Source organism: Pseudorca crassidens, chromosome 17 (genome assembly GCF_039906515.1).
Source record: "Pseudorca crassidens isolate mPseCra1 chromosome 17, mPseCra1.hap1, whole genome shotgun sequence".
Classification (NCBI taxonomy): domain Eukaryota; kingdom Metazoa; phylum Chordata; class Mammalia; order Artiodactyla; family Delphinidae; genus Pseudorca; species Pseudorca crassidens.
Window position 1 is genome coordinate 67,750,354 of NC_090312.1, and position 23,778 is coordinate 67,774,131.

General features: G+C 35.8%; 1 protein-coding gene across 4 annotated transcripts in view; it reads left to right on the forward strand.

Moving 5' to 3' along the window:
- UBE2W (ubiquitin conjugating enzyme E2 W) overlaps nt 1-21,103 on the forward strand; it is a 76,147-nt gene extending 55,044 nt beyond the window's left edge. For 2 of the 4 annotated variants that reach the window (XM_067712041.1, XM_067712043.1), the window contains exons 4-6: nt 3,197-3,352; nt 6,539-6,614; nt 7,500-10,373. In XM_067712041.1, the coding sequence (XP_067568142.1) occupies nt 3,197-3,352; nt 6,539-6,614; nt 7,500-7,714 (447 nt within the window). In that variant the 3' untranslated portion in view covers nt 7,715-10,373. Of the gene's footprint in view, nt 1-3,196; nt 3,353-3,828; nt 3,879-6,538; nt 6,615-7,499; nt 10,374-15,649 lie in introns of those variants that run through there. The other 2 variants (XM_067712042.1, XM_067712044.1) reach the window with 2 other exon arrangements.
- The last annotated feature ends 2,675 nt before the right edge of the window (nt 21,104-23,778 follow it).

The window sequence follows — 23,778 nt, forward strand, 5'->3', positions numbered from 1 at the left end:
TAAATAAATTTATTATTTTTTTAAAAAGAGTGTAGTCTTGAAGAAATTCAGCGTTGGTTACTCTTCTGTCACATGCAGAGAACCAGAATAGCAAAGTTTGCATCAAAACTGTCTGTGCAGACTACTTACCAGTCTTTTACGTGAATAAACTGTTGAAAAAAGTTTTTTCTTATATTTCAGGAATTCATCTGAATTCCTGAATGGAATTCAGGAAATCCTGGATGGAGCCTGTCCATGTTTAGACAAACTTCTAAAATTCTCTATCTGCCAGGTTGGGTTCTAGGGGTTACTTGTACCATGTACAACAAGTTAGTTCCCCTGTTTTTGGTTGCTAGAAGTTTTAGGCTTGTTGAATTTGCCCTGAATGCAGCAGGTTTAAAAGCCCCTGCTTTTTTTTTTTTTTTAAGCATTATTAAGATCTAATTTATTTTAAGTATTAGTAAGGTCTAATTTATTTTTATTTCAGTCCCCTCAAACTTCAAAACTGTTTCTTTCTCCTTGATTTCTGGCTCTCTTCTCTGCTTATAGAATGTCTGCTGCTTGTGCCGTAGGTGTCTTCCACTGCTCCCCATCCCCTTTCTTTCTCTTCTCTCCTCCTTTACTTTTGATTCATGCATACTTCTTGGCTCTCAGACCGAGTGATTTAGTTTATAATCATTTCTCTCCAAAAAGAATACTGCTTTCCTTCTGCTTTGTGAATTGGCTAGTCAAAGCATCTCGTGATAACCTTTTGGTTGGCTGTCTGTGTATTTTCCTTGATGGTTGTTGATACATTGCTTCATTTGTGCCAAAGGAAATAACTTGGCAGTTCTTACTTTTTTGGTACCAGAGCACTGTTCTACATGACTTGTTTTCAAAAAGACCTTACTGGAAAAGAAATAGCCTTTAAAAATAATTGTGGCCAGGGAGTAATGGGCACTGCTGTGTTCTTCATGAAAATATCCTATTAGTCAAATGGCATTTTGTGGCAGAATGAACACCCCAGGGCTTCCCTGGTGGCGCAGTGGTTGAGAGTCCGCCTGCCGATGCAGGGGATACGGGTTCGTGCCCCGGTCCGGGAGGATCCCACGTGCCGTGGAGCGGCAGCCATGGCCGCTGAGCCTGCGCTTCTGGAGCCTGTGCTCCGCAACAGGAGAGGCCACAACAGTGAGAGGCCCGCGTACCGCAAAAAAAAAAAAAAAAAAAAAGAACACCCCAAAGCAGATGCATATCCTGTGAGATTTGTAAACTCCCACTCTAGACATCCACAACACATTGTGGGAATATCAAATGCATATAATATAATAAACTGTAGTTCACATTTATTAAAAAATTAATTTTAAAATAATTGTGGATGGACTCATGGAGCTGCAAGAGCTTTAAGCAGTCATTTCCCTTTGCAGAGCAGCACTTTTTGAAAAAGGCACTAATTCTGATAGATATAATTGAGATAAATGGTACTTCAAACAGAGCTGTGCCCAAGTCTTTCAGGGGGTCTTCTACAATTGGGCAGGACAAATCACTTGATATCTCTTGTTTTAAGACTTTACTTTTAATTTTCAACTTTACTTTAGCTCTCTTTTCATGGAAATGGAGGGTGGATCACCAAAATTTAAAGAAAAAAAAAAGAAAGAAAGAAACACAAGTATATGAAGTCATTCCTTTGAGAAAAAATTGCTCTTCCTGTCTTATATTAGCTTCAGCCAAGGAAATGAGGCCCATATGTTAGCAGTATATTTGAGAACTCCTACTTCTATGAAAGAGTGCTTTGTTAATGTAAATATTTGTAAAATTGTAATAAAACCAGATATGTAGGTAGAAATTTAAAAATAAAAGCGAAACCTAGCTTATGGTAATTTCCCATAGCATATCACATATTAAAATATGGCATACCTTATTCTGGCCACCCTTATTTCACTGGCTGTCTTCTGCTCTATAAAGGAAAAAAGAGGGCTTAGTCCTAGAGCAATATATTTCATCAGTTTGTCATCACTTAAGGTAGGGTTTCTCCTTACTAAGATTCCGCTATATCTGAGTATGAGGTAATTTGCAGGGCTGAGATATACTTACTGTAAGCCTAGTTTGGGAACTATTGGTTTATATTTGATGAGTTTTATAAAAATGCCATCATACCTAGTGAATCAGAATCTGGGAAAGTGGGGCTCTTGAATTTGTATTTTTAACCAGCTCTCCAGGTGATTTTCTTTTTTTTTAAGGGCCAGATCAGGAAATAGGAATTACTCCTAAGCAACAATAAAAATTATATATTATACTGCAGTATAAAATTCACTTAAAAGATTGACAGATTAATTTTTATATCAAAATAAATAATTTATTATGAACTAACATATATCTAAGCATTCTTAAATATGAGACTTTTACTTTGACCTATTATGGGCTATGCGTACAGATTCCTCAGGATGTATGAATTTACTCTCCTGCCTATTCAGATGCTTAGGTAGATATGTTTAAGAAACAGTATTATTGAGACATTGAATTATTAGGGCAAAGGAAGGAAATACTACCTTTCAAATCAGTGCTGAGGCAACATGGAGAAAGGGGAAAACGTAGAAGAACTGAGTAAAAGAAAAGGCAGAGACAAAACAGCAAGTAATTGGGAGATTCATTCAAGCTTTGTTTTTTCATCTATAAGCACATAGATATTTGCTGATTAGTAAGTGGCAGTTTGTGCCCATCATAATGCAAGTGTGAATTTAGAGGAGGTGGAAGATGTAGCAGTCATTTCCTTTTGCATATAACACCTTGGGTAATAACATTGTTATAGGTGGAAGTGGTGTTCCTATGGCATGTAATTCATATTGTCCTAAAGTTGAATACTTTCGTTTGAAATTTTAGTGTATTTGATTTGTGTATGTAGAGAACAATGAGTAGTTTGAAAAACCATTCTTGTAAATATAGTTGTCTTTCACTAGTCTAAAAATACATGGTAATTTAGAAAATTTTAAAAGGAATTTGTGAAAAATATCTGAAATATAAAATAGGTAATCTGGATTCTTTTCCTACTACATGGTCATTCATAGTAGTGAAACCAGTACTTATTGAATTGATAAGAATAAAGCAGTTGTTTATCTTGTTCCTGGCATTGATTTTATTTGTTTTTAATTTGGTTTTTAAAATATTAACTTAACCTGGAGAATATTTTATTTTTCGGTAACATAGAATATTTGAGTATTAATGGAATTTTGTTCTTTCTTAGGTCATGTTTACTGGTGAAAATATTCCTGTTCATCCTCATGTTTATAGCAATGGTCATATCTGTTTATCCATTCTAACAGAAGACTGGTCCCCAGCGCTCTCAGTCCAATCAGTTTGTCTTAGCATTATTAGCATGCTTTCCAGCTGCAAAGAAAAGGTAGGACTTTTCAGAATTATTCCAGGTATAGTTCTTCTTTTAGTTTGGGTAGAGAAGCTATTTTAATATATAATTTATTTGAAGAAGAGACTTAATGCTTTCTATTATGAAGTTATAGGGAACGTTTTAGTAATAGATTGGCAAATAATTTGATAATAGAAGTCAGACATTGTTTCATATTTCTTAAACAGGAAATTTCTGCAGATGTTCTTAAATAATCTGAATTTTATTTCTGTAAGCATGCACAGGGCAAAAGTGTACAAGAAATTATTGTTTCTAGATTTCACAGTGGAAAGACCCAGGAATAAGCATTATGGCTCCCTTCTCCCCTCTGCTGGCTTCCACCCTATCAGTCTCTTTTAGGGGATTTCCCAGGAACCAGAGCTCTCCTATCATAAAGCCTAGGTTGAAGGAGGACTAGATTACCAGTAGAATTTTCAGGACTTTTCCTCTTATTCTCCTTTACTAATCTACAGATTCTGTGTCTGATGGAGAAAGGGAGGAAAAGACCAGAAAGAAAAACCATGTGAGTTAAATTTAGAATACCCTTTTAAAGTATCTAAATCCTCTGTGTTTCTGGCCCTCTTGTCATTCCTGCTTGAGAGGTTTTAAAGCATCTCTTCTCCATGGGGGTTTCCTTTTGTATTCTCTTTAAAGGAAAAACCGAATTTACCTTAGAGATTAGGGAGCTGTGGGGTTATTCATTTATTTTAGCAGGTTTTTTTTCTTCTCCAAATTCAACTGTCATTTTTATTAAATTAATATTTAGAAAACATTTAGATAGTATTTCATTTTTAAATGGTAGGTTATCTAGATTTTGAAACACTCTAAGCCACTTGTTTGCAAAGTAAGTTTCTTGGAGTGTTAGTTCCATAAGAGGTTTCTTGGTGTTAGGTTTAAAAGAAAATTTTTTTGTTCAAATAAGAATGGGAAATAATGGGTTAAATTGTATATGTATTTTTTAACTGTAGCGTAAGAGCCCTTAATATGCAATGTTATGTACAAGAGGAAGAATGAAACTTCTGGCAGTTAAACTGTGATACACCATTAGTTGAAAGACATGTATCCCCATTTAGGAATATTAAGAAAAAAATGTACATCTTAGAATAGATGAAATAGAGTACATGTTATCTAACGTTAGTATCACCTGTTAACTTGAGTTTCCTCCCTGTTAGCTTTTCTGAGCTGCATTTTAGGCCACACTTGTGCTTTTGTTAATCCCAAAGGCTTGGAAACAAGTTTCATTCATTTATTGCTTCCATGTTTTCTCCTCTCCCTATCTCCACCTCCACCGCACATACAGGCTCTGAACCTGCAGGTGTGGCACAGAGCAGTTTCCAATCAAGGGGCTTCTCTTAATGTCTATAGAAAGATGAGGCAGTAACTCTAGGGTTTAATAAGAGAAGTTAAGATTAACACGAGTGGTGTCTGCGCATAGCCCTTACATGTGCCTTTTGATTACTAGCTTTGTTTACATTTAAAGGGTAATGATTTCCTGTTAAAAGCTAGAAAATTATTACGTTCTCTAACTCCTTCATCCTTTTCTAACCCTCATCTTTCCCCTCACATTCTAGTTGTCTGCTGTTAGTGTTTCTTGCGTAGTTGGTATAAGACTAATCATTCCATTTAAATTATTGATAAACTATATTATATAATATAAATGTAATTATAATTTATTCAACCAAAACGATAATCTAGAAGTCAGAATTCTGGCAGCATTAGTTTTGTGGAAAATGATAAAATTCAGACATTATTAAGTACCTGCTATGTGCTGTTGTTACTGTGCTAAGTACTAGATTACTAAGAAGAGGAGGAAACGTGTTTTGGCACTGAGGGGAATCTAGCACCAAATAGGCTTTAAAAAGTCTTTTAAATATTCGCCGAAAGCTGTTCTATTAAAACAGGTGAATTTTATTCTGTGGTGGACATGGTTCCGTGAGTTTCACTTTCCGTTGTATTCAGAGAGTAGTCAACTCCCTGAATACAAATTTTAATTTAACTGTAGGCATTTTTTAGTCATAACTCTTTCGTTCCAGTTTCTTTTTTCACAAAAAGAAACTTGTTTTTTGAAGATTGGGTTCTGATAAATAGATGAGTTTATTGTTTGTTACAGTAGTAGCAGTTTATTCCACATGAACACAGGTTATGACTTTACAGGACAAACAATAGCAGATCATCTATTCTTTAAAGTAGACATATAATTTCATGATAATTTTTCAGGAATTTTCTCTAACTGTATAAACAGGGTAATCTTGGTATAGTTGTTTAGTGTCTTATGTTCTTCTCTTCCTTTCTGTTAAATGACTGTTATTATTATCTCATAAGAGTTAGATCATAGTTATGTACATGAATTTAAGGAAGTGCCAAGTGGACTGTCAGTTTTCCTTCCTGCTACCTAGGTAGTCCTGTTCACCATTGCTATTTGGTTGGACCTATCATATTATCTACTAACCTGCCCTCAGTGGCGTTAATACAAATTTGACATGTTTCCAAATCTTTGTAGAGAGGCACATATTTCTTGTGTCTGATCAACATCCAACAGTTTTCAAGAAAATTCTTTCATAACCTGTCTTCAGTGTTGTTAGTTGTAGTTACAGCTATTTCTGATGTAACTCCTTGCAGAGCTGCCGTATGCTTCTAACATTGTTCTAGTCAGGGCGTATGTATTGCAGAAATGCTAATGTGTCTTTTCCCCCCTTTGCCTCTTACATACATTTTGGAAACCGAATCCTTTGGTCTCTCCTTGATGATACTTGTTTACAGGAAAACAATAATCCCTTGTGGAGGATTGTAAGTTGCTAGGGTTTCTCAGACAAACCTAGTTAGGTAGAGTTTTGATTAGCTCACAAAAGTAATTATTAAATTATTTCTAGGGAGATAAGATAAATGAAACCAAAATTCTTTACAACATAATGCTGCCACTTTAGGTTGATAGTCATTGTCTAGTAATCCCATTGGAACCTAACCCAAACCACATATGCACACCTTTTTTTTTTTTTTTAACAAGTTCAGTGTCAAGAGGTTACATTGCCTGGAATATATTATTTTTTCAGTTATGACATCTGCATTTATTTTGTTTCTTATGCATTCTGTAATATTTTTGCTAGAGCTTTTATTAAAACTATCTCCCCCTCATGTTTTCCTGTTTTACAACTTCTTATCTATTTAAATTCTTTTTGGTTTCAGAGACGACCACCAGATAATTCTTTTTATGTTCGAACATGTAACAAGAATCCAAAGAAAACAAAATGGTGGTATCATGGTAAGCAGTTTTATTTTAGAATGATAACTTCTCAGTATTTTGATTTGAAAGATTATATATATGCTTGCTTGGGAAAAAGAGAGATTATATAACTGATGTTGTACTTTTGTAATATGGAGATGAATCTTTAAAACAGTTTAAGATATTTTATGGATAAGTTAGACTAGATTTTTAATGGGGCACATAAAATCATGGCCATCATACAAGTAAAATCTAAAATCGCTTTAACATTCTGCTCTACCATTGTATTGCAGAACAGAAGTCCTTAATAATATTAAGTCAAATCAGAACTAGCCTATTGGGAAACCTGTTACTTGATATAGAAGTTATGACGCCTTGTGTACTCATTTAGTTATGGTACTGTTGTTAGGGTGGAGGATCACATTGTTAGAGATGGCCCGTTAACTTAAAGAAAGCTCTTCCTATTCTAATAGTTATTCCTGAAAACATTTGAGGTTCTACTGATTGTAGCTTTATGAATGCATTATGTTTAATAATTTAATTTCTATTGTTTCTGTTGGGTAATGGTAGCTTAATAATTGAAGGCTGCTAGCATCTTTTCTAAGCTGACTACTGCTTCCTCAAAGAGGTATTTGAAATTAGGAACAGAAGGTTTACATTCATGAGAAACCATAAAATTATTTATAAAAATTATTTTTAAAGTATTATAAAAATGTATATTCTTTACAAATTATTGGTTCAATGTAATTCAGTAGAATGATAGAGTGGGTGCTTTTAAGGTTTGGAAGAAAGATGAGAAGAGCAGTTTGAATTTTGAATTAAAGGATAATGAAGGAGGATATGTCTACCAAACACCAAAAGATAATAATGCAAGAATAGACATTGAAATAGAATTACTCTTTTCGGGCTTCCCTGGTGGCGCAGTGGTTAAGAATCCACTTGCCAACGCAGGAGACATGGGTTCAGGCCCTGGTCCGGGAAGATCCCACATGCCGCAGAGCAGTGAAGCCCACATGCCACAACTACTGAGCCTGCGCTCTAGAGCCCGCGAGCCACAACTACTGAGCCCACATGCCACAACTACTGAAGCCAGCGTGCCTAGAGCCCATGGTCCGCAACAAGAGAAGCCACCTCAGTGAGAAGCCCGCGCACCGCCTCAAAGAGTAGCCCTTGCTCGCCACAAGTAGAGGAAGCCTATGCGCAGCAACAAAGACCCAATGCAGCCAAAAATAAACGAATAAATTAATTAATTAGAATTACTCTTTTCTAGGCCTTTCTGTATGTTAGATTTGAATATGTGATAAATAGTGTGTCACAAATAAATGAGAAGGGGAAAAATTATTTAGTAGTAAGTAATCCTTTTAACCTCATATAGAAAATATTTCTTTGGATTGAATTAATAAGCATTTAAAAAATACAACAATAGAAAAAGTATGTTTTAAAAAGTTAGGTATCAACTCTGGAGGAAGGAAGAAAGAATTTCTGAACTTAAAAGGAATCACAAATTAAACATTTAGATATATGAAAATTTAAATCTCATATAAAAGCATGGAGGGCTTCCCTGGTGGCACAGTGGTTAAGAATCCGCCTGCCATTGCAGGGGATATGGGTTCAAGCCCTGGTCTGGAAGATCCCACATGCCGTGGAGCAGCTAAGCCCATGCACCACAACTACTGAGCCTGTGCTCTAGAGCCTGTGTGCCAAAACTACTGAAGCCCTCACGGCTAGACCCCGTGTTCTGGAACAAGAGAAGCCACCACAGTGAGAAGCCCGCGCACCGCAACAAAGAGTAGTCCCTGCTCGCTGCAACTAGAGAAAGCCTGCGTGCAGCAACAAAGACCCAACGCAGCCAAAACTAAATAAATAAAATAAATAAATTAAAAGAAAAAAAGCACGGAAAAACCTCAACTCACAGTCGATATAAAGTTAAAAAAATAAAATTGTGAAAGACGTAGCTTGATTAAAAATAAAGACCATTTATAATAGTTGCTTAAGAATAAATTAATTACAAACGTGGGCAAAAAAGTTCAACACAGTAAAATAATGACAGATTTAATATTCTGAAACTTATTGAATTGGCAGAGTTTTATAAAATGAATGCAGTGTTGGAGGAGGAGAATAAAGGGTAGACTAAAACAGTGTTTTCAGGGGACATCCCCCGTGGTCCAGTGGTTAAGGTTCCGTGCTTCTACTGCAGGGGACACGGGTTTGACCTCTGGTCAGGGAACTAAGATCTCTGCATGCCCCATGGCAAAAAACAAAACAAAACAAAAGACAAAAAACTGTTTTCATATTTGCTGGTGGTATAGCAAGTTAGTGTAATCCTTTAAGGAAACAGCAGTTCAGCAGTATTTAGCAGTTCAGCGATATTTAACAAGCTTGAAGTTCAAGACTGAACCTTTTGTCTCAGTTACTAAACTTCTGAGAATCCATCCTTGGAAAATCATCTTTAATACAAAATTGTTTGATGCATGAAATGTTCCACGGAGCGTTATTTATGATGGGCACTCTATTCCTTATCCTCTGTTGTTTCCATGTGTGCTATTTGCCTGGAAGGACTCCTTCCACTCTTCTTGGGAACTCTTTCACCAAAGCCTTGTTGATTACTCCCTCCTTTAAGGAATCTGATCAACTTTATTACTGTACCAGAATGCTGGTTTTGTTTCACTTTTTAAGATATCCCCAATAATTCTGATATAGCTGGTCACTTGATAACTACTGTTTCAGGGATTCTTAAATATAAAAGGACAGGTTTCCCATGGGAATTTTTTCTGAATACTGAAGGTCCACTAAAACTAAACAAGATCCTACTTGAATTAATTGGCCATTTCCTTCAGTTTACATTTCTGGCTTCTCATTCTTGCACATCGTCTTGCCTTTTAGGACTAAATACTAAGCTGTCTCTTCGCTCTGTGCCTTTACAAAGAACCTTTTCAAAAAGAAAAAACATTCCTTGAGTGTCACAGTCCCCTTTACCTTTGCATAATAAGTTCTTAAATTCATCAAAAATTAAGATTAGTCAAGCAAGAATGTTGACAGATACAACTAAATCAAACATTTTTTAAAATGTCAAAGTTGCCAAGATAGTAGTCATTCTATTTCAGACCCAACCTCACTAATAATAGAAAAATTCCCCAATTGTCTTTTCCACAGTGTTTTTAAACCACTTTTAAGTCTTTTTGTTAAACTTGAGAAGAAATTGTCTTAGAGTGATGGAATTTTTTAAATATGTATTTTTTTTTAATAACATCCTACAGCTTGGCTTGGCTTGTTATTCTTTTTAAATTTATTTATTTATGGCTGTGTTGGGTCTTCGTTTCTGTGCGAGGGCTTTCTCTAGTTGTGGCAAGCGGGGGCCACCCTTCGTCATGGTGCACGGGCCTCTCACTATCGCAGCCTCTCTTGTTGTGGAGCACAGGCTCCAGACGCACAGGCTCAGTAGTTGTGGCTCACGGGCCTAGTTGCTCTGCGGCATGTGGGATCCTCCCAGACCAGGGCTCGAACCCACGTCCCCTGCATTGGCAGGCAGACCCTCAACCACTGCGCCACCAGGGAAGCCCCTAAAATATGTATATTTTGAAAGTACAGTTCTCTTTGCCACTCTATCCCACCCCATTGTTAGTATATTCCCATTTTTCCCTTCCTTAGGGAAATTTCCGTAGGGAAATTTCGAAAAGATAATCATCTCTTAAGCCCTCTAATGCTGCCTTGTGTAGTCAAAAAGACTTATCAGAAGGCCTTTACTTAAGAATACTTCCAGAATTTCTTACTGCTTGCTTTTTTTAAAAAATATTTATTTACTTATTTATTTTTATTTTTGGCTATGTCGGGTCTTAGTTTCGGCGCGCGGGATCTTCATTGCATCACGTGGGCTTCTCTCCATTTGTGGTGTGTGGGCTTAGTTGCCCCACGGCATGTGGGATCTTAGTTCCCCAACCAGAGATCAAACCTGCGTCCCCTGCATTGGAAGGTGGATTTTTAACCACTGGACCACCAGGGAAGTCCCTTATTGCCTGCTTTTGAATAAGAAAACTTGCATAGTAAAACTGGAAATATAAAAATTCTTTAAAATAAAATATACTTCATAGTAGAAGTTATTTTTCATAGTTAATGGCTTTTATCTATTGCTTGTGAAAGCCATACTTTTATAACTAAAGTAGAAGTCTTTTAACAGTTTAAAGGTGGATCATCTCCCAAGTTAGCCAAGAAGTACTAAGAAAAGAGGCTTTTCAAACTAACCTCTTACATAATGTAAAATAGTACAGGGTTTGTATAGGAATTCATTTTCCCAGTAAACAGATTAAAAGTATCCCCCTCAATACAAATTAGCCGTTTTAAAAAGGCACCTGATTGTAATTCAACTGAATCATGACTATCCTTTTCTAGTTTCCTGTCCCAGGTACAGATAAATTTTTTTTGTTTACAGATAATCCTGTTTAAAACCTCCTCAGTTCATTGCCTTACAGTGACCGTTCTTATCTCACTGTGTTTTTGGCTCCTGGTTGAATCCTATATGCCCGAATCATTCCTCTCCTGCATTCTCCCTTAAATGGAAGGTTTTGCTCCATGAGTGAGTGTCATACGAAATCAAAGAAGGGTAGTTAGTGTTCGTTATACTTTGAGATGATGGAGCACCCGCTCTGTCATACAGATGGCTGGGTACAGGGACTCTTCCTTTACCTTTACAAAGCTAAAGCATTGCAGCTGTGTAGTGTATATTGTCTTCTCCTTTATACATTTCACAATAACAGTTATAAACAATATCAAAAATAGCCCACCTTGGTGTTATAGTTGAATTTGGAAAATCTTACCAAAAAAGGTAATCATACTCATTTAAGCAGAAGCACATTAGCTTTGTTTTGGAACTTTTGAAGTTTCAGCTTATGTTTTTCTGCTTAGCTCCTTTAGTTCCAGAAGATCTTCATTGATTATGTTCTCCTTATAACTAATGCCAGTTACCAAGAAATACAGACTCTGGTTATTTTCTTACCATCATCTAATTCTGAAAGGATTACAAGATCAGAGTAGCGTCCTGATGTGACCTGCAATGCTAAACAAAAAGATCAGAGACTGAACAAAGACTTGCTTGGAGTTGGAAGAACTCACTGAAACACTTAACATTTCAGTTTCTAGAAACCAAGCAGAATTGTAGGCCTCATGTCAAGCTCCACAGCCCCTCTGTGTGGTGCTGACGGACATACTTGGGTCAGCATGGGTCAGAGTGTTTGTCAGGTGTAATCAAAGAGGCAAGAGAGGTTTTGGTTCAGATAGTGAGTGACATCTGTGTACCTCAGAGGGGGCTTCCAGGATGTAGGATGGAGGCATTATTAATGAAGAACAACAAATCTGAAATTGAGTTGATCTGGTTTTAGAAGAGAAAGACTCAGCTGACACACCAAAATTGAGCTGCCAGATACCACTGCTGGATTCTTGAAAGAAAGCCTCTCTGAGCATAAATTTGTGATCTTCCACATTATTAGTATACCTTGAAAATTAGGCCAGCCATGCTACCCCACTGTTACTGTCTTTGTACACACCACACCGTATATTGCATTTCTTTTGAGATTCTTCTCTAGAACGCAATAACTTGTTAAAGTGTAAAAAGTCATTGGTATGTGAATACATAGTCCTTGTTGTTAATTACTTGAAGTTGACTATCAACCTGTTGTCCAGAGCTCTCTTATAGTTTCTGTTCACTAAGGAATTAAGGTCATTCCTGCACTGGAATGCAGATATTCTGTGTTGCTGATTAAGGTGGGGGTCCATATGCTTTGAAAATCAGTTGAGCTGAGAATAGGGTTAAAGTCAAGAGGCCTAACCAAAATAGGTATTTGAATAAGACAGCTCATCTCAGCATACAAAAGGCTGAAGAATTCACCAATGATCCAGGTATAGAATCTTCCTTAGAAAACAGATCTGTACCCAGTTCAGTGCACAAATTAATGCTTGAACTTCAGAGTTCTGTATCGTAAAACACATAATTGTTCTTTAAAAAGGTGAAAAGTATCTTTTTATGAGATCACAAGAATACTTCAGTGAGATAGCCAGCTAGAGTCCATTCATGATACCCATCAGTTTCCTGGGATCAATATTAAACGTATATGACTTAGTTTCATAAATGGTTGCTTTTCACAGTTGGGAGTACAGATCTGTGGTTCCTGAAGCAGTTTCCTTAAGGTGATAGATAATTGAACAATATAGTTTAAGACGGCTGCTGAGTATGGGCTGCAGAAAAACTAGGCTTATAAGAACTAAATTGGCATAATGTTTCAATACTATGTCCAGTAGACTGATGAGATGGTAATTTGGGGAGGAGTAGAGCAATATTTTTTATAAAACTATACACTGCATTCTGGTTCCATTCAGCTGGAACATTTCCTTGTAGGAAAATGAGGAGATAGGAACCCAAAATTGTCTCAGACTAGTATTAACCAACTCCTTTTCTCCCTGCCTAATAACTGTCCATAGGTTTACCTATGTTAGTTTTGAACCTTTTTATTTGTACTACCTTTTAGGGTTACAAAACCACTTTCTAAATTCCTGAGTCCAGACTTTCACTCTAGTCTAAGTCTTTGCCCTTTGTTTCCTGCGGGATAACAACTCTATTGTCTACTGTGTAATCTTTCTTGAATCAGTTTATCGAAAGAAAACTTTTAATTCCCAAACTGTTGAGACACAAACTTAACTGTAAAGATTTATTTTTGTGTTTCTTGGAGGTAGCATCCCTATCTACTGACCTCTTACTATGTTCCTTTTCTTCTAGTCTTCTTTCCCTGGGAATATCCAGGGAGATGGTTTCCAATAGAATGTGATGGTTTTTATACTTTGGGGAAAATTGAATGACCACCTTCCAATATAGTTCTCTCATTCACATTTCCCAGAAGCCCAGTGAAGTTAGCCATGGTAGGTGTCACTTCTTTGGAACTGGTATTTTATGTATTATATTTGAGGGTATAATTTTAGTAGGTTCTTCTGTAGTTCCAGAAAAAATTTAAGTGGTTTATTATGAGATTTTTTTTTTCAGGCCATAATTTTGCCACAAATACTTGAACCAAGAGGTTAAACATATTGTGTTCTTTCACCACCTTTTATAGACCTGTATTTGTCTTGATCCAAGATAGATTTACTCTACCAACTTTTTTTTTTGGAAGCCAGTCCTAGTATCCAATAATCCTTTTCATATTGCTGGGAAACTATGTTCCTCCTGTTAACAAACGAGTGTTTTGCTTCTTAGTGATTCCCATCTTATTTAGAGAAAAGGTAGACATGGGTTTGGCTCATAACCTGTCTTCATACTGAACTTTTACTCATAGATTCCTTATTACATATAGGCATCATGGATATGTAATGTTGTAGTCCCTTTGGGTCCAGCTGTCAGAAATAATTGAAATCCATCTTCAGAACTTATTTAATAAGCTTATTTCTCCAAAGATAGAGCAAAGCAAGTAGTATCGTGTTAGTCCTAAACTTCTTTTAACATCTGACCCAAGATGGGGATGGGGGTTGGGATTGGGAGAATGGCTTCTCATAGATCTCCTAATCATTTTGGTGTCTGGTAGCACATTCATACAACAGCCTACTATACTGAAAAACTTTCAGAGTTAACAATCTGATAAAGATACATTTATGGTTCCACCTATCATAGACGATATGTCTTTGGAGATAAAAGCTATCTAGTTAGCTAGATAACTTTATGTTTAAGTTGGATTTTATCTGTCACTTTTCTTATTGTAAACATTGTTATGTGGTACGTTACTAAACTTCATCCCCAGTAGTTTGACATACTATACTAGGTAGAGTTTAGTGCCATCTTTTAGCTTAGAGATTTAAATGTTTTAGTATTAATTTCAAGAGACCCTAGTGTTACAAAATACTGTATTGGAGAAGTGATGTTTTAAGGAACCTCCTCATACTCTTAAGCTTATTCTGATCCATGACAAATATATCCTCTTTATTCCAAGATCCACAGTCATTTAAGAAAGAGATACTTTAATGTGACAGTTAGAGGCTGTAAACTATCTACTTGTTCTCTTCTTAAAGATGTTCTTATTTATTTATTTATTTAAAGGATTCTAATGATTTAGATACAGTTTATTTTTAAAATTTAGTCTGTTTCACCCTTTAGATTACCCTTAACGTATAGGATCATAGAATGTTTCACTAATTTGCCCAGCATAGAAATCAGATTTACTGCTTTTTAGCTCTCATTGAGTCTTTATGAATGAGAATTTTATTAGCAATATATCAATCCTAACATGGGATGGTTTGTGTAAAATATTTTGGCCAGTTGTTTAGAATTTTCTCCTTGAGAGTTTTCACAACTTTTGGGTAGTTGCCACTAGTCTTACTTCTTTCTAGAGATTCTTTCTGAAGAATAACCAGTCCTCAAAATCCTTCAAATAGGTTTTGTGAAGTAAATTTTGTAAAATAAGTCATCAACTCCCCAGAATTTATATGTGTTACATAAATGTGTTGAGGCTATCAGAAGGTGTTACTATACCTGTGGGATTGTTTTTTTTTAAATGACCTCCTTTGCGTGTATATGTATACTTGCTGAAAAATTTATTTTCTGAAGAGAAATTAATAACATTTACGACTGATTGATTTAGAGATTGTAGCTCATATGTGAAGTTCCTTCTTTCAGTGACGTAACTTGTATTATTCTGTGTTAAGTAGCATAACAGTGTTGGTCAGGAGTTTACTTCCTGTCTCATTACAGTTTTAAATTGTTGCCCGTAAAAGAATTCTCTTATGATTGGTAAATCATGAATATGTGCTAACATATATCAGTTTATTATTTGAGATAGAACTAACATACTGATGATAATATCATTTTAAGATTTGTGTAAACTACCATTTCCCTGAAAGAATACAGCTTGATTTGCTTGTCACTATATACTCTATACTCGAACACAAAATGGACTTTTTTATTTGCAGGGATTGGGGGAGACAAGTCAGAAATGTAAACCATGTTCTTCTTGCTACTTGAAATTATTTCTGTATTAGACTAACTTGCAGATTTTACTTATGCATGCTTGACTATTTTAATTATCTTTTTTCTCCTTTTCTTAAAGATGATACTTGTTGATGCCACTGTTATCATCCTCCTAGCAGAAGATAGTCCTACTGAGAAAATGAGCACTTTGATCATTCAGTCTTTGAACTTTAACCTTTGACTGGAAGTGACCTATAGGCAATGAAGACTACTTCCTTTTACTGCATTTTTACTCGTGTGCATTCTGGGCGCATGTTGATCGCTGGTTCAGTCCAGGCAACTGACATGCTTTTATTAGTCATACAGTATTAATGCAGGTGTCAGGAAATGTCAAATATAATTCCATTTTTTATTTTTATTTTTTTAAGCTTTTGGAAAAGTTCCAGGTCCTCATGTATTGTGCAATAACAATGACTTCCTTGGCGGTTTTGGGACGTTCATTGCCGGCAATGGACGTTGTAACAGGAAAAATTTTCATTAACTCCTGCCACCCAATGATTAATGCATGATAGGGCCTATGAAATGAACTTATCATTATCAGTTAGAGTGGGATTATAAATAAAGTGAGGGATCCAACATTACTTTGAAAGTCACCCCAACTGCTTATATTTGGATTCTATGCACTGTGAACCTAAGGTTAACAGCATGAATTAACATGCGTCTTTAAAGGACTGTAATGAAAGATCATTGCGTATTTATTGAATTGTTTATATCTGCTGTCAAATTGTTTTGACATGGATAGTTTTCAAGTGACATTGGCAGAGAGGTACAATATGTTATCCCTATGGTGAAAATGAATTCATTTGTTGTATATAGTTCCTCAGTCTCTGAAGTAAAGGTGTGAGTAATATAGGGTATGAATGGTTTAATCAGGGCTTTATTTTGGAAGTAAGAAAAATGGCAGTGACGAGTAAACTGCTGCAGTCCATGAGTTGGGCTTGTCGTTTGTACGTTAACAGTTTTCCCCAGCAGATGACACTCTGCTACTTCCCGCTAGCCGTCAGCATGAGCCCTGCTGCCTCGACACTATTTCATTTATTTGTGTTTGGAAAATCCATAAACATTTTTGTTTGCAGTTTTGTTTCTTTTGTTATGTTAAGTCAAGTTTGAATGTTACAGTACTTTAATTGAAAAACTTTTGTCAAGTTTTTTCTTGTAAATTTTCTTTACTTGTAAGTATCATCTTGTCCTTCAATCCTGTACCCTAAAATAAGAAATACATTTTTGACAGAGGCTTAATGTTTTAACAAAAGAGTGTGGACATTTTTATTTTAAAATTTAGGCAGAAGTACACTATAGAATGGTATGTTTGCTTATTTGTTTCACACAACCATACAGTTTTGTTCTGGAGGGATTTGTTTTGTTTTGCTTTGTTTTGTTGTTATTTAAGACTGCTTACAGCTAGATAACATTTTTCTATAGAAAAAAAAAATTGTTTGAAAGGTCCAACTCTCAGTACCATGTAAGTTAAAGATACTGCAACTAGGTTCTCTTTTTAAAAAGCAATTAATGTATTTTATAAATTACCTTTTCACATATGCAAAATCTGTTTCTACTACAATGTTATTTTTACTAATGCCTATTGTTGCACTCTTTTTGACATATCCTGCAGTGAATATAATGGATCAATTTGGGCTTAAAAGTGAAAGCCAGTTGGCTAAAAGGTTTGAAATATGTACCCCAGCAAAACCATCCAATCAATAATTGGCAAAGAATATTTTAAAAATTGTTTTTAATCTCTGTATAGATGACATTTTGTAGCTTTGTACATGTTGTTAATTAAGGGCATATAATTTTACACTCTAAAAGTATAATTGTTGAACTCAGGGGTGGGTAGACTTCTAAAATATGTCTGCTGTAGAAATAACTTGAAAAAAAAGTTTAAACTATGGCCAGCCACCAAATTGTGGACACCGTTTATACTGCTGGTTAGCAACTACCAGTGTTTAAACTTAAAAAGCATTTTTGTTCTTGACGAGAGATGTACACAAATTCTCACAGTAGTCTCTATCAGTCTTATTAGTTGGCCGATTTAACCAAGACAAAAAAATGTTTTTTGGAATGCTTTGAACTACTCTTAGTTTTTAACTGCTTTTTAATATGAAAATTGCAGCTGTAAATTATGTATTTTTCATATTTTACGTAACTGCTCTAAACTACTGATTCACTTGATCATTCTCTGGGGTGGGGTGAGGGTCTCTCTCCATACTGCTGGTCCTCTTACTAAAATCCTTTTATAAAGAAATGACCTGTGACATTTATTCACCAAAGGAATTAATATACCAGGTCAAAGGTTAACAATGCTATCGTATAGATTAATAGGTCATATATAGCCTCAATTGAGTTTTTTAATACAAATAATAGTATTTTAACATACCTCTCTCTCTACATAGAGATACCGTACAATAAATTAAAATGACACAGAGGAAAGCAAAGGAAAACCAAATAATTTTGGTACATTTTATGGTTTAAGGAGAAGAAGATAGGATGAAATATCCTGAAATATAGACCATTCAAAATTCGCAATCTGGTAACACCTTATGCGTTACTTCCTTGAATTTAGGAATCATTGAAAACTCCTGTGCACTTAGATTTAATTAAGTTAATTTTAAATATAAGTTACATTATTAAAAGCATAAGATGTTTACCTGAGTCATTGCTCAAGAGAGGGCAATTAACGGCTTTGTAATAATAAAAAGAATATTTCTCTGTATTGCGTTGTTGAATGTCAGCCAGAATAACTAAGAAAATGTACATAGGAACATGGTACTTCCCTCTTCCCTGCATTCCCTCTATGAGGCACTATCTGCTGCATAGGTCTACAGAATTATACCTTCAGATTTAGGACAATACGTACTCTCTTCTTTTTTATTTATTTATTTATTTATTTTAAGGCCATTCTGGTTTGCCAAATTCTGTTACGGCAGTAGTACATTCAGTTCCTTATTTTGCATGTTTAGATCATGAACTTGGTGCCCTTTCCAAAAAAAAAAAAAGAAAAAGAAAAAAATTATGTCAAGTAGGTAATTAATGCCATAGATTTTAAAGAGAGAAACGGTTTTCAGTTTTTTAAGATAAATTTTTAAAAATAAATTTTATGGCTGTTCTCTTAAGGAATTTAATATTCATCTCTAAAGGACTTACTTGTAATGTACAAATTCCTCCTTTTTAGCTAGCAGGGAAATAAGGCTTTTTTTAAAAACCCAGAAGAAAATGCTAAAAATAGCTTTTATATAGAGTTCATCTGGAGAAAGATCTTAATACTTATTGTTTTGACTAGGTATATAAATATTTCGTATAAAGTAACTAGAATAGTTTACTACTTTTTCCCTTCAGAAATTTTAACTATATGCAAAAATATATATCATTAGATTCCTGTGGTGGATAATCATTTCTTCAGATTCTAAAACAGGTATCTAGCGACTGCTTAATTGTTCCCAGATTGCATCAAAGATGAATTGAAATGAGTAATGATATGAAAATGGTATGTAACCACATATTACTTGTTTCTGGTAATCAACTCTTATTTTTTAAAAAGCCTATTGTTTTTGAGAATTGAGGTATTTTAAAACTTGTTAAAGCTTCTTCCTAAAAATAGAAGAGAAGAGCAGGTACTGTGTGTTTAAGAAAAATTTTTTTTAAATAAAGAATTCAGTGTCACTAGTTCTAAGCCTTTATGGTTACTGCTGCCTACATTTCTCAATCTCACTTTTATTTCGTTTTTTGTACATATTTTAGCTGAATGCTTAAGATTTGTGATTGTGTACATAAGTTTATTTTCAAAAAGAGCTGAGGCTTGACCATATGAGTCTTTTCTGAGGATTCATTGTTATCAAAATCAGCTACTGCACTATTCTGTTATGCTAATGCCTTTGCATGATTAAGATCTGTGAACAAGGTATCTTTTCATCTGCACCTCCTGGCCCTAATCCTCTTTACAGTCTTTATTTTTATTCCGCCTTTATTCTTCTTCCTTCCTGCCTCCTCACAGATACCAGTGATCAGTCTTCAGTGTCCCTCTGACCTCTCAGATTTTCTCCCCTCTTCCCTCCCTTCTTTCCTTCCTTCCCTTTCCTCTCCCTTTCCCTTTCTTGAGGTTAGGAAATCTAGAGAAGGAGGATTATTAAAATTATATCAGAAAAAAATTTTAATAAAAAGATTCTATCCTACAAATAAAATAATTTCTGATACCTAATCTTAGTCCATCAGTAGATGGCTAAATTTGTTGAATAATTGACTACTTGATAAATAAGCTGTTGTTAGCTGTAACTTAGTTCTTAAATAGTGATATTGAGGGAATTTCATTTACTTTTTGGATGTGACTCTCTCAAAGCCTAATTATTGCCCAAATGAATTCAATTACTTATTTTGGTGAAAGTGTTTTTCCATTTAAGTTTCTAAACCATTTTGAGACTTGGAGCTATGTTTTAAAAATAATAATTTGTGGGAGACTTTTACTTTCTCAGCATAAATTAAAGACAGGTTTATATACATAATTATCATTAGAGGCCCGTGGAATCTAAACATGTACTTCAAACTCAGATCTCTGTCCTTCAAGTTGAAATTCTGGTTCTGACTATGGTCCTGATAATTGAGGTGTTTATTGTGACTTTAATTCTCAAATGTTAGCATTGGGACCTATGGTTGGGGATGAATCTCCAAAATTATTACATGAATATCTTTCTTATGAAAAGTTTGTTGTTAATAAAACTGTGATATCTGAAGCCATTTTGAATATGTGGAAGGAATGTCTGAATAGAAGCCAGTACAGTACGTCTTCACAAACCTAAAGAACTCGAGTTTTGCAAGTTGAGCGCAGTTGATTGGGAAAGGAGAAATAGTTCTTGTTCTATTTCTTGGCACGTACACCATCAGGGTTTTGAGAAAAGTTTGCTCCCACAGTAATTCTCAGCTGTTTTCTCAAAGGCAAAAGCACGGTTTCAAAACTCACTGGGCTGTGGCTTGTTAGATGTGACTTCACTTGTCAGATTTCCTGACGCATCAAATTACTGAATAATCTTGCCTCTCTAATTAAAAACCTGAAACAGGACGAATAAAGAACTTGGTAGATTGTGTCAGATAACCCTGGAAATGCAGGTCTCTTCATAGTTAATCACAGATTGTTTACATAATGCAAACTGATTGTCAGGCTCCAGGAACATAGTTATTTGAATAGATTATTAGGTCAGTTATCTAGTAGCCAAGAATTAGGTGCATGTTCAAGTCATAATGGATATGTTATTTTTAGTTGGTACCATTTTTCTCTGAATATTCAGAAATATAGATTGTGCATTTTATTAATAGGAATGGAAGCTCATGCTTGAAGATTTGCATAGGGCGGATGTACGTATTTTATAAAATCAAGTTGTACAATATGTAAAGCTACTGCTTTTTAAATAGAATATAAATGTTGACAGATAAATATATTATATATTTTTAAATACATGTATCGAACTTTTGTTAGTTGAATACAAACTACATTGTGTGCTTTATGGAATTCAGTAACTTTTAATAATAAAGCAGTTGTCATTGATTTCTTTTTCTGTAGACTTCAATGCTAAATTGGATAGATATTAAACCTTTTTGTAGTTTATGATAATGTGAAAATTTATATAATAGTTCCTCTTTATAAAAGACTGTGATCTTGAAAGGATTATGGAAATAGTAACATGTTCATTTCCAAAATGAATACAACAGAATGAAGATAGTCACTGAAGCCACTTGGTTTTTTATTTAAAGATGATCTTTGCTTAGTAGTGTAACCTAGTGTATTTTAGTGGTTCTTCATGCTTTAACTGAGTCCTGATAAAAGACTGGGCATTTTCAGAAAAGATGGAATTGAGACTGGAGCACTTGCTCAGAGTTACCATGACTCTGATGCTCCTGAGCTTCAAGTTGTACGATTCATGAGGACATGCTTTTCCCAAGTATACAAACAGATCAACTAGCTTACATAAATGACTGACTCCTGAAGCTATGAGAAGAGAGAAGGAGGTAAGCAGAAGGGCATATCTCCACATCTCAGTTATTCCTGGCAGGAAGAGATTCAGTATGTCCTCCTGCTATTCTAAGTTTTCTTTTCACAGGGGATCTACTTACCCAGGAGCGCTGTACTCCTCACTGGGGCAGCTGTACTACCGTAAAGCTCTCTTAGCCCAACAAGCTGTTTCTGCAAGCCCTAAACAACTAGATTAGTAGCTGGTTAGATAGATGCGGGGTTCATCTTTCTTTGTACTTTGATGGCACTCTCTCCTTTCATTATAATCCTTAAAATAATTTCTACCTCCGACAGAAGGTATAACTTTTCTTCACTGGTTTAAGCTACTGTGGGTAAGTGGTTTTGTTGAAACCCTCCCTATATTCCACAGTACTTTACATACTAACATAACACATGGCAAAATTAAACATGAACTGAATAAAAGGGTCAAATAAGGAAAGCTGAAATAAGGAAGTAAGGTGGAGAATATCTTCTCATACGTATAGTTGATCAAGGACCTAATGTGGGTAGATATATATCATCAGGCAAGACCCTAATGTGGTTGGCTATATCCTGCAGAAAAGGCAACTTAACGTGAAAAATTTCTTATCTCCACTCTCAGCCCCCCAAATGCCTCTTTCTTTTATCTTTTTTTTTTTTTTTTTTTTTTTTTTTGCGGTACGCGGGCCTCTCACTGTTGTGGCCTCTCCCGATGCGGAGCACAGGCTCCAGACGCACAGGTTCAGCGGCCATGGCTCACGGGCCCAGCCGCTCCGCGGCATGTGGGATCTTCCCGGACCGGGGCATGAACCCGTGTCCCCTGCATCTGCAGGCGGACTCTCAACCACTGCGCCACCAGGGAAGCCCTCTTTTATCTTTCATATGGTGGGGTTTTTTTAACTTTTTTTTATTGGGGTATAGTTGCTTTACAGTGTTGTGCTAGCTCCTGCTGTACAGCGAAGTAAACCAGCCATATGTATACACATATCCCGTCCCACCCAGGTCACCACAGAGCACCGAGTAGAGTTCCCCATGCCATTACAGCAGGTCCACTAGTTATCTGTTTCATACCCAGCGGCGCATATATGTCAATCCCAATCTCGCAATTCATCCCACCCCCTCTTCCCCCGCTGGTGTCCACACGTTTGTTCTCTACATCTGTGTCTATTTCTGCTTTGCAAATAGGTTTATCCGTACCATTTTTCTAGATTCCACATATATGCGTTAATGTACGATATTTGTTTTTCTCTTTCTGGCTTACTTCACTCTGTATGACAGTCTCTAGGTCCATCCACGTCTGTACAAATGACCCAATTTCGTTCCCTTTTATGGCTGAGTAATATTCCATTGTGTGTATGTATGTATGTATATATGTGTGTGTGTGTGTGTGTGTGTGTGTGTATATGCCACATCTTCTTTATCCATTCCTCTGTTGATGGACATTTGGGTTGCTTCCATGACCTGGCTATTGTAAATAGTGCTGCAGTGAACATTGGGGTGCATGTATCTTTCTGAATTATGGTTTTCTCAGGGTATATGCCCAGTAGTGGGATTGCTGGGTTATATGGTAGTTCAGTTTTTAGATTTTTAAGGAACCTCCATACTGTTCTCCATAGTGGCTGTATCAATTTACATTCCCACCAACAGTGCAAGAGGGTTCCCTTTTCTCCACACCCTCTCCAGCGTTTATTATTTATAGATTTTTTGATGATGGCCATTCTGACTGGTGTGAGGTGATACCTCGTTGTAGTTCTGATCTGCCTTTCTCTGATAATTAGTGATGTTGAGCATCTTTTCATGTGCTTCTTGGCCATTCATATGTCTTTTTCTGTTATAGTTAATTGCATTCCTATCCAACTTAGTTATCAAAATGAAGAATCTAACACTATTTACTAGTCCTCTCAGACATTTTTCCGTCCTGTTGAGCCTACGTTCAAACCATCTCTGGAATTTCTTCCCCTTTTCTCCAGTCCCCTTGTCATTATGACATCACTGCCTGGTCCCAATGTTCCGTGGCTGCTCTTCAGCCCTCCACATACCTTGTTCCGTAAGCAACAGTGCCACAAGACCACCTGTACTTTGCTGATGTTCTCCGCTGTTCCTAGAGTGTTCATTTTCTGCTTTTCTACCTGCAAGGTCCAGTTCAGATGTAGTTATAAAGTTACCGTCTTTGTCCTTCCCTCTTTACCCCCTACCAGTCTTCTATCTGGAACTCTTTACACTGGGATAAT